General features: G+C 37.4%; 1 protein-coding gene across 2 annotated transcripts in view; it reads right to left on the minus strand.

Annotated features, from left to right (window-relative positions):
* PIK3C3 (phosphatidylinositol 3-kinase catalytic subunit type 3) overlaps positions 1–12,331 on the minus strand; it is a 128,895-nt gene that overhangs the window by 10,226 nt on the left and 106,338 nt on the right. For both annotated transcript variants that reach the window (XM_077975509.1, XM_001082892.5), the window contains 2 exons: positions 5,753–5,843; positions 3,042–3,167 (listed from right to left, as the gene is read on the minus strand). In XM_077975509.1, coding sequence (XP_077831635.1) covers positions 3,042–3,167; positions 5,753–5,843 — 217 coding nt within the window. The remainder of the gene's footprint in view (positions 1–3,041; positions 3,168–5,752; positions 5,844–12,331) is intronic.

Consider the following 12,331-nt stretch of genomic DNA (forward strand, 5'->3'; position numbering starts at 1 on the left):
CAGCTCCCCTAAATAATACTATGGTCCCCTAAAAACTACTACTTTATTATCAACCTCTTTTTCTCCTCCATCTTTCATAAAGATAATTAAGAAAAACAGTCCTTCTATTTTTGGATCCAGCTAGCAAAATGGGCATCTTATGCAAATTAACATTAGAATTTCAAAACTAGACCACTAAAATAAAGCATGCCACTAATTCATTTTACAGAACTTGAAGGCTCAACTTTAAGCTGGAGCACATTAGCAGAGTGGCAGTTAAATCTTCAAAGATGCTACACTTAATTCCTCTCTTTTCTGCATATGCAACCCTTTGTTCCCGTTAACAGGCAGACTGTATCTTTTCTCTGCGTGAATCTGGGCTGCCCTTGGGACTTATTTTAAGAGGCCTGCCACTTCTGCCTTCATATCCTCTTGGGGAAATCAGTCACGCTGTAGAGCAGCAGTTTGGGCTGGAGTCTGAAATGATGAGAGAGGAAGTGGAGACAGATAGTCCATGTAGAGAACACCTAATGGCCAGACCTGTTGAGTGAAGCGAGTGGACCTCCAAGACAAACCCAACTACCAGTCGAATACAACTGAAGGAGTGAAGCCAGTTAACGTTACAGGAAGCAAAGAAACCTCATAGCTGGGCTCTAGCTAAGTTCCCGACTGAAGCATCCTAGGTAAGAAATAACAAACCATTATTGCTTTTTCAGCTGCTAAGTCTGGAGTTGCTTGTGTAGCTACAGATTGCTGAAATGAGTGTTAGCCAGCAGCACTAATTTAAAGTTTGGAGTTTTAGCTCCATTATATATTTCCCCAGGAAAATAAAGGAGAAAAACCAGAATCTGTAAGTACGGAATAAGGAAAACACATGAAGGAGAGATATTTCTACACTTGTAGATAGAGACAGAGTAAGATAAAATATAAATGACCAACTATGATGGGTAAATTCCCTGCTATAGAAATGCAAAGACACAGAAGTTAAGAGTTTCTGCAAGCATGTTGTAACCAGTTGAGCTTAAAAAAAGAAAAAAAATAAGGTGTACACACAGAGAGATGGGCCGTGGCCAGGAAAAGTTTCATTGACACTAACGTAGTATAGTGATGAGCAAGACATTGAAAAGATCTGGTTTAAAAAATACTAAATATGGGAGTCAAAAGATTTGGGTTTAAGTCTTGGTTTTCTCCCTTGTCAAGTAGCCATGATATCTCTCTGGCCTTTTTTTCCCCTATAGCTCTAAAATATTCTGCTCTGCTCTATGTAGAGTAAGATCCACCGTCAGCTAAGCTGGTTGACTTTGGCAAGTCACATACTATTTGAATCACAATTTATTCTCAACAAATGATTGGTTACAATTAATGACCCATGAAGCAGACCCTGAGGTGGCCCTTGTAATAAAAATATGATCAAGACTGGTGTTCAGAGAAAAACATCTTTTTATTGAGCTAGAAAAAGAGTACAAGCTAACATCTAGAGGCAAGAATTCCTTTATGATCATTAAATATTTTTTAAGTATATAAGGCATTGTACTACAAGGTGAGTGACAGACAAAGCCCAGCCTTCAGGAAGTCTGTAACTGAGGAGTTATAAGGGAATCTAAATTTCTTTTTTTTTTTTTTTTTTTGAGACGAAGTCTCGTTCTGTTGCCCAGGCTGGAGTGCAGTGGCAAAATCTCGGCTCACTGCAACCTCTGCCTCCTGGGTTCACGCCATTCTCCTGCCTCAAGCCTCCCAAGCAGCTCAGACTACAGGCGCCCGCCACCACACCTGGCTAATTTTTTGTTTTTAGTAGAGACGGGGTTTCACCGTGTTAGCCAGGATGGTCTCGATCTCCTGATCTCGTGAACCGCCCTCCTCAGCCTCCCAAAGTGCTGGGATTACAGGCGTGAGCCACCCTGCCCAGCCCTAGGAATCTAAATATCTATAATAAAAAGCAAAATATCAGCTAACCTGGGAAAAGCGAGGGGTGGCAGGAAGGAAAAAAAGAAAGCAAAACATAAGTGCAAGTCATAATAAAGGTAGAAAATATATGGAAATTTAGAGAGAGATGAATCAAACAGCATTAAGAGCTCTTGGAGGACAGATTGGATTTTGGCATGTAGAAGTTTACAGAAGATACATTATTAAGAAGGGTGATTTCTGGGCTGAAGAAATGACAACAGCAAAGTTGTCACTATGATGAAACAGAAGAAAATATTTAGAGAAAGAGAGTATTAGACAACAGCTTGGAAAGCAGAACAGAACACAACATTCTGGAAAGCCTCAAGTTGCCAGATATTGGACTTTGTTGTTAGGCAGTGAGGAAACTGCAAATACCTAGGTATGACAAAGTTTAAAAGAAATGGGTTAAAAAGGTTAAAGAAACAAACACGGCTTGGTGAGATACTGGTCAATGGCTGAGGAAAAATTCAAAGCAGATAAGCTCTGAGCTTGCAAGATTAGGCAAATCATTAAGTGAATGTGTAACACCAGGAAGGAGTTCACAGGAGAGAAGGTGAGGGCACAGAAGAAAAAAGCAGCCTCATTTTTCCATTTGCTAACCATTTTCATAGTCATTCTTATTATGTAACTCATAATTAAAATGGGTTTTAAATCTGAAGTTTACCATGAAGGGGTAATCCCTCATTTATCTGTGGATACTGCTAATAGTAAGTCTATGGATAGATCCTTCTGGTGTGTGACGTGGATTGCTTTTCTTAGCTTCTAAACTTTCCCAGCACTTCATCATTCACCAAAACCCAACAAGTGTCCAAGTTTCAATTGCCAAGGCCTCTGCTGGATCCAAAATCATTCTCAAGAGGACGTATAATCACCACTGACTACAAAGAAAAAAATACCTATCCTGGTGCTCCAAAAGTTAGTCATTACTAAGAAAAGCAGACGTTTTAGAATTAGTACCATGTGAAACACGATTCACTTCAGCTGGCTGGTGAAATGTCAAAAAGGCTTGACAGAAGAACAGAAAAGATGTCAACTGGCAGGAGAAATGTATGGCTCTCCAAGGACTCTGGGGCAGTACACGGAAGGCGAGAAAAATGCACTGCACTCAGAGAACTTACCTGGGCAAACTTGTGAATCTGTTCCACCACTGCAGCAAAAAGAGCATGGACACTCTCATCGATCAGACTCTGCATGTAATGCACAGCCTCTTCATCCGACAGGTCTAAACGGAATTTATCCTGAACCTATAAGATAACACTTTTCATCTTTACAATGAAGAAAAATAGGGCACATTTTGAACAGACAGAATCAAACTGATATAGACATTAAAAAGTAACATAAGCTATTCCTATGGCAAATAAATGACCTGTAACTTATCAGAATGCTGAATGCAATTCTTTGGAGTGTACAAGTTTGCTGTTTTTGTTATATGCTCTGCATATCACCTCGTTCTTGTTGGCTGTAAACAGCTTTTAAGAAAAGAAAAAAGAAAAGAAGAAATTTTTCTTAGGGTCCTACATTTTAAAAACAGATAAACTGCTCTTTTAATTAAAGGTGTGCCTTATTTTTTTTTAATCTAAAATCTAGAGTGACTATATATGATTTAACTTGTGGCATATTTATTAATAATCCACTTTATCCCTGTTATTCCTTGCGAAATGGATGAAGCAAGGTGAGATTATATTAATATTCTCCCATACCTTCAGTGTCTACATAAGAACAGGAACAATATCAATCACTGACAAAATAAACTAAATGTGATTTTCTAAGGTTTCCTTTCCTATTGAATTTCCCTATATCCCAGCACAAAACTGTGTCAATAGGTCTATAATTTCCAAAGATAAAAGAAATTTTTTACTCCTATTTAAAGCTACAGTTTTCAGTAGCATTAAGTATTAGAAAAATTAGTATCTATATTTACATGTGTATATTTTATATATACATAAAAGTCAATGTTACTGAAGAACTACTTTGTGCAAAACGCCATGCCAAGTATCATACATGCAACATTTTATCTGACTGATGATAAACATACAGTAGATAGTATCTCATCAATAAGATGCAGAAATTGAGGCACAGAGAATTCATGAAGCTGGCTCAGGGACCCTTAACTGGTACATGCTTCCAGACAATCCCACGCCACCACACAACCATTACACACTACTCCTTTCTCTTGTAAATAACCCACATATACTTCTCAAAGACAGGCTAGGAGAAAGTGAGGTTTCCAAGTGGACAAAGTGTGGCCCACATTTGGGGTTTCAAGTATAAGGTTTCACTACTAGAAAGCTACAAAGAAGAAAGGACAGTGTAACAACCCATAGCCCCAACTCAGTGCCCTTGTCTCTTCATGGTACTGGAGGTATACCAGGTGATCTGAGAGTGCTTGAGCCTCAAGATAGGGGGAGGTAAAAGAGAGGTAAATGTAAAAAGTGAAGACAAGAACAACTTGGTAAAGGAACATCTAAGGCTGTATCTTCAATGAACTAGCTCTCTCATTTCCTGGATCCCAGATAATAACAAACATAGTCCTTGAGTTTGATCTTTTGATTTCCTTAACTTCTACTTACAGAGAGAATATCTGACAATTTTGGAACTATTTTTAAGGACATAAAAAATCTACAGAATAGGAGAATCAAAATAAATTTTAGCCCAATTTATCAAAGCTTAATACTTACATAAGTGCCTGCATTACAAAGAGAAGGTATACACCTGGCATAAAAATATAATGTTATTTACCAAATATGAAAATATTCTCTTTTATACCAAAAGGTTAACTGTATATAAATAGTTATTTGGTATCAGATTTACTGACTTATGTTAGGCTGTCCTCTAGGTTCTTAAGATTCTTAACACATATACTAATTAATTGTAATATTTAAGGCTATTGTAAATCAACCACAACTTTATAAACTAAAAAAAAATTCCCCATCTTTGGAAACTACAGACCTATTCAGGTAGTCCTTTGCAAGGATACAGGGAAATTCTATAGGAATGGAGATATATGAGAAGATCTAGTTTAGTTTATTTTGCCAGTGATTGACATCATTCCTGTTCCTCCACATTTCTGTTCCACACATCATTACTTTAAAGGTGTGGAAGTAAATTAAATAATTTCTATCGATTTATCTTCAAGTTCACTGACTTCTAATGCCATAATCCAATTTGCTATTAAGCCTACCCAATTAATATTTCATTTTAGCGAGTGTACTTTCAGTTCCATAATTTTCATTTTGTTCTTTCTTCCTAGTTTTAATGTCTCTATTGATAGTCCTATCTGTTCCGTAATTATGCATTTATTTTCCCTTAGGTGCATGGATATTTATAACAGCCGTTTTAAAGTCCTTTTCTGTGGTCATGGGTCATCTCAGGGTGTTTCTACGGATTGTTTTATTTTTTCATTGGCTTAGTATCACATTTTCTGTTAATTCACACATCTAGTTATATTTTAAAAAAAAAAAAAAGAGATAATAGACATTCCAAATGATACATTAGAGAGACTATAAATTCCATTGTGTTCTTGTGAAGATTCATTGTAGCTGGGAATTAACTTGAGTAAATTCAGTTTTAAAATAAATCCTCCCTATGATGGACAATAGCTGAAAACTCTGCTCAGTTCTTTAAGCTTTGGGCTGCTGCTTCCGCCTCCCTGTGACTGCAGAGCTGGAGCAGCAAGCTGTCTCTCCAGATATGGGAACCTACTCATGTAACTGTGGGCATGAACAAATAAGGGGATAAAACTGGCTGCAGAGACTTGAGAATTTGTTGTATTCTGGAATATGGAAAAATTATACAGAAGAGCTCTTCATTTATGTTACTTAAAAATTACCTTTTTCACAGTTTTATCTGGTTCAAGTGCAATATCTGGAATGTTTGCATCAACCATCAAGGAAAACAAGTTCAAAATCAGATTAGAATACCTAAAGAAGAGCAGAAAAGGAAAAAAAATAGCAATAATTAAGAATTCTGCATTTCTTTCTCATATTAAGAAATTTCTAGAAGTAGTGGTACTTGGATTTTTACAGTGATTACTATTATTCCAGCAGGAAATTCATCAGTTGGTATCAATGAAATGCAAGCCTTGACAAATATTTTATTTTGGGGTCTTCATATAACACCATTTCTAAATCCTATACCATGGGGCAGACCTTTGGGGTAATCATCCAATAATGACATTCTTTTCATTTTTTAGTAAGTATATATATTTTTAGAAGGGATCTGAGGAAGATCTACTTTATGTCTAATTCGCATTTTGTAACAATTAAGATCTATCTGCTTTTGCTAGATGAAGGTAACAATCTGCTACTTTAAGATGACCTCGGTGTGTCATGGCTAAATGAATGAAAGGGAAATAATATCATCCCATAAATCACTTGTATCTTCCAGATATACCAATCATCATTTCAGGAACTACAGTGACTGACCTGGATAAAAATAATTCTAGAAGAAAAAATTGCTAGTACTCTGCTGCATTAAAAATGGGCAAGATATCTAAATAAATATCATCAGAGCATGCTGGTCTCCAACAGCAACTAACAGTTTCTCTTCACCAATCCTCAAACTCTTCCTCTTCCTCCAAAGAGAACAATGTTACTATTCTGAATGGTCATTTCCAGAGGCGGGGCCTTGTGGGGGAAGGTGTAAATAAATCTCCACTGGGATCTCTCCACTTTGGCTCTTGGTGGCCCCTCCTTAGCACTGATAAAAAGAGATTCAGGTTTGATCTTCAGGATGGATGTAAGGAAAGCGTTGGTTTTCAGCAATGAAGGTTTTTAGCTGTTTCAGTAAAAATGTCAACCAAGTGCCTTGCATTGTCTTCTCTAGGGGATGGGGGCAGAATTTGGATGATGCAGGATCTTTATCCCAGCTACGTGCCTATCTATAATGATAATAATAATAATAAAATACAAACTGTTAAAAACTGTTTAATACTTATACTGTAATGATAATGGAACTTGTATAGAAAAATGACTATCCATATGAGTTTCAAGTTATCTATTTTATCTTCATTTCTGAATTTTCTATTCCTCATAAAAATCAAGAGGAACTATAATGAAAAACTTCTACCTTGATGTAGTCTAATCAAATCAGGCCCTAACCCACTTAAACTCTTAGGAAAAAAAAGTTATGATAATAGCTAAACAGCTTTAACCTAGCTTTAAGTTACTAATTTATTTGTGGGAATTGATAAATGCATACCACAGATGTTATTCCATTCCTACTCATATAATCCTTTTATGCATTCAATCAACAAATATTTACTTAGTACTCACTATATCCACTGTTGTGGGCACTAGGGATACAGACAGTGGTGAACTGAACAAACAAGGTCCCCACACTCATGAAGTTTACATTCTGGAGGAGGGTGGAAACTAATATAATAAACTGATAAACATGATAATGTTATGTCTGCTTGAATAAAAGATTTAAAAGAGAAAAAACAACAACAGGAAAATGGGTCAGAGAGAAAGAGGCATCTTAAGGCAGTAAGGTTTTATTTGAAATGCACTGAGAAGCAACTGAGTTTAAGGAGTGGAGTGACACACGTTGATACGTATTTTTAACAGTTCACACTGGCCATCTTGAAGGGAATAATAATCGAAGTAGAGAAACTATATCACAGACTTCCAGGTGGACAAGAAACTACCTGGGGGCTATCAGACTATATTTTGGAGATGAAATAGATGATCCTTGCTGATGGTTTCAATGGAGGTCAGGGTGACAGGATAGAGAAACTGAAAGACACAAAGGATTTAGCGTAATGGGACACTAGTGTTATTCACCAAGACAGGAAAGGCTAAATGGAAGAGGAACAGGATTTTAGACAGGGACTCAAGAATTTCATTTTAGACATGTAGAGTTTGAGGTGCCTACTAGATTTTTAGTAGAGATGTCAGATATATCTCAGAGGAGATATGAAAGCTAGTGATATTAAAGTCATCAGTAATGGGATCATATGTAAAGTCACAGGATTGGATGAAAATGGTAAGGGTGGGGCAAAAATAAAGGTCCAGAATGAAACCCTTTATAATGATAACGAAGCTTCTACATAAGAGGTGTCCCATCTTTTGGTTTCCCTGGGTCACAATGGGAGAAGAACTGTCTTGGGCTATAGATGAAATACACTAACACTAATGATAGCTGATGAGCTTAAAAAAAAAAATCTCATAATGTTTTAAGAAAGTTTATGAATTTGTGTTGGGCTGTATTCAAAGCTTTCCTGGGCCGCATGTGGCCTGGGGGCCACGGGTTAGATTCTCTATGGAAATACAGATGATCCACTTGAGAAGGGTGCAAGGAATGCGATGCCAGCAGCATGCAAATCAGCTGTTACATATTATAAAAAAAAAAAAAAAGTGCCCTTTCAACTACCTATCCATCATTCGTACTCCGCTTTGTTGATTATACAGGTACATAATTTTTTCCCATCTTGGCATGGGGAAATCTGCCAGAAGGTAACATAAGGAGAAGAATACAAAGTCAATTTTGGAAGAGATATATTAGAAGTTCTCCAACTTGGCTGCCCATTAGATTCAGTTGGGTAGCTTTTCAAATGTATCAATGCCTGAGCTCAATCTCAGACCAATTAAATATGAGGGAGCCCAGACCTTTCCCCTTGCCACCTCATCTACAAGCTCCCCAGGTGATTCCAATGGGCAGCCAGGATCAATGTTAAAAATCTGCCTTTATGGATGCCGAATGTGATGTTCCTTTTAAAAAAGGTAAATATTAATGCTTTCTGGATTATCTCCTGATTTAAATTTAACTATCCATGCTTCTATTGTTATAGCAAAGGGAAACAGAAATAAACATAAAGGTTAGACATCCACATACTTCGTGAATAATTTGTCACTACCTTTGATATTAATCTTTTACATCTGTTGTCATTAACCTGCATTTTCCATTTAACACACAAGTGAACCAAAATAGCAAGTGTTTACTTAACAGGGCAGTCATTTAATGTCCTATCCAGAAACACAAATTTAAAGGCCACTTGATTTTTTTTTTTTGAGATGGAGTCTTGTTCTGTCACCCAGACTAGAGTACGGTGGCACGATCTCAGGTCACTGCAACCTCCGCCTCCCAGGTTCAAGCGAGTCTCTTGCCTCAACCTCCCAAGTAACTGGGACTACAGGCACATTCCACTATGCCAGGCTAAGTTTTGTATTTTTAGTAGAGACAGGGTTTCACCATGTTGGCCAGGCTGGTCTCGAACTCCTGACCTCAAGTGATCTGCCTGCCTCGGCCTCACAAAGTGCTGGGATTACAGGCATGAGCCACGCCGCCTGGCCAACAAACAAGTATTAGACAACCTAAGATTAAAAAATAATAATAATAGGGCGGGAAAGTGTGCAAAATCTATTCTAGCAAAGATTGCAAGATGGAATGTGACATAATTAGGGTTTTTAGAAAGAAGCAAGTTGCACGTAACATTCAAGGAAACTGAACTCTTTCTCTTACCCACGTTCATGTCAACTATCATGCTACACTCTAGTCATACAAAGATAATTTAAATTTTTCAGGAAAAACCTTAATTACTGAAAACAGAAATCCATTGACTATACAGAGGTTCTTATAGTATTTCAAAGGTCAATTTCCTCTACATTCTATTTTCCATGACACAAAAATCAGAGTTCCTGTGAAAATGTTATTTAATAAGTGTACTACTTTAAAGAGGGGAAGCAATGTCGTTAATGATGTTTGTGACTAATAAAGTCACTGATGTTTCGTGACTAGGCAAACATCTCTTAGACAATATGAGAACTTTACTTGATACAGTTAAATGCGTTTCTTTTTTTTTCCCCCCCGAGACACAGTCTTGTTCTATTGTCCAGGCTGGAGTTCAGTGGTGTGATTTTGGCTCACTGCAACCTCTGTCTCTTGGGTTTAAGCGACTCTCATACCTCAGCCTCCCTACTAGCTGGGATTACAGGCATGCACCACTACGCCCGGTGAATTTCTGTATTTTCTTTTTTAGTAGAGACAGGGTTTCACCATGTTGGCCAGGCTGGTCTCGAACTCCTGGCCTCAAGTGATCCACCCACCTCAGCCTCCCTAAGTGCTTGGATTATAGGAGTGAGTCACCATGCCCAGTGGGTTAAATGCATTCCTTATTTCACTGTTGAAAATCTTTACCAAAAAATGTAGAAAGAACATCTTTGTAACATCAGTGTCTAAAAATGGTGTTTGGCATAAGTGTGGGTTGGGAGAAAGACAATATGTACTGATTAATAAGAGATGATAATGTATTTTATAACCATTTATAACTAAGTTCAAAATGGCCTACTCTGCTTATGTGGTACGATGTTATTCAGTGGTTTCTTTGTGAAGAAACTGATCCATTATCCAGAAAAACTATAAACTAACAGGGCTGGTCATACCTATAAAGCCTAATAAAAGTACCAATAACCTTAGCTCTGAACAACTATCAGGTTAATTCTTACATCCTTGAAGGCATTTTTTAAAACCAACTAAAACATACTCTAAAATACAACACTAAAAAATAAATGTTGGCTGGGTGCAGTGGGTTTATTCCTATAATCCCAGCACTTTGAGTGGCCAAAGCGGGCAGATAGCTTGAATCCAGGAGTTCAAGACCAGTCTGGGCAACATAGCAAGACCCCACCCCGTCTCTACAAAAAAACCACAAAAAATGAGCTGGGCATGGTGGCATACACCTGTAGCTCCAGCTACCTGCAAGGCTGAGGTGGAAGGATCATCTGAGCCCAGGAAGTCAAGACTGCAGTGAACCATGGTCATGCCACTGCACTCCAACCTGGCTGAGAGAGTGACAACCTGTCTCAAAAAAACAAACAAACAAAAAGTTGATCAAACAATTTGGGTCCAGATAATATAAAGTGAAGTACAGGGAAATTTTTAAAAGTTACACAGTTTTCATTAAAACTTTGCATAAAATTATTTAATCTCTCTGTGGCTTTTCTTTGTAGCGAGGAAGTCAACCTTGGCTCTCCATTAATAACCTGCCTGTTTTCTCATTCTATTGAATTGCTACTAATCCTCTACCAATGACAGTTTATAAAGCACATTGTTTTCCTTCTGCTTTCAATAAGATAGAGCATCTTTGACACTTCTCTAGTTATCATTCCTTACCATCTTGTCTGCCACCTCCCTGAGATATCCATGGTTCGACTTAGTTTTCTACGGGCTTTGACTATTTTAAATTAAAAATCCCAGATATGAAATGGCACTCTCATCTCTCTGAAAGTGCTTCTGCATCACCAAACAAATCTAAAGAGCACTGATTTTCTCATTATTCTTTTAGCATCTCTGGAGGGTAAAACTGAGCCATTCTGCCACCCAAAGGATAAATAACACGGCCATTTGTAAAACGCCTGTTACAGGGTTTGTGATACGTGGAAAAGACTGAGTTTACAACAAAGACCTAGTCATTGCATAAATGAAACCCGATTACTATAAAAAAAAACAGTCTTTTAGGACCAGCACATCAACATCAACCGGGAACATGGCCTCACACTAGACCGGAAGCAGGAATTCTGAGGGTTCTCATACAAATATGAAGAGTTCTCAATGAATAAACATATAATGAGTGCCTCTGTACTAAACACTGTATGAGTAATCGAGGTTACAAAGGTTATGAAGACAAAGGAGACAGAACCCACATGCACTGGCAACTTGCTATCTATTGGTTATATTTTCACCTGGAAGAGCATGTATATATGTTTCCCGGACTGGGATTTTCTGCTGGACTAAGAAAAAGTTTATCAAACATGACTTTTATTTACCTTCCTGATGACATATGATAGTCAGTCCTAAGTAAATTAGGAAGAAGGAAGCACAGATATAGTGGCGCTGAAGAAAAAAGGATGGAGAAAAAACATTTTTTTTGTAGCAGAATGACTGATGTGTTAAAAAGAGATAAAAATCATATTTAACATTTACTTCAATCATTGAGCAAACTTTTCAATATTCCTGAAAAGTACCCAAAACTAAGGAAGCTAAAGAATAAAAATGATTGAACTAATATCACTCTAAAGAAGTTATATCCTACATTCTTTGATAAAGAAATAGGAAGTCAGCTAGGGAGAAGGAAGAGAACCCAGTAGGTGACTGTACTACTGCGGGACTGTCTTCAGGCAGATCTGAATGGTATGAAGTTTCTTAACCTTTTCTCTATCTCAGTACTGTCAAAGTACATTTTATTAAAGTGACATCAACCCACTGAGTTGGAAGCCTCCATGTTTGCTTCATCTTATGTGATGCCAGCTTCCTGCCTGGTGGGATACAGTAATGAGATAGTGGGAAAGCGAGAAAGTTTATGTCTTTTTCCTTTGATATTTGATAATCTGTCAAAATTGGTATTAAATATAAGACAGGAAATACTGTTGCCTTTGTCATTTTGATAAAGTGATCAATGCTAAAGAATGCA

This window comes from Macaca mulatta, chromosome 18 (assembly GCF_049350105.2).
Source record: "Macaca mulatta isolate MMU2019108-1 chromosome 18, T2T-MMU8v2.0, whole genome shotgun sequence".
Lineage (NCBI taxonomy): Eukaryota > Metazoa > Chordata > Mammalia > Primates > Cercopithecidae > Macaca > Macaca mulatta.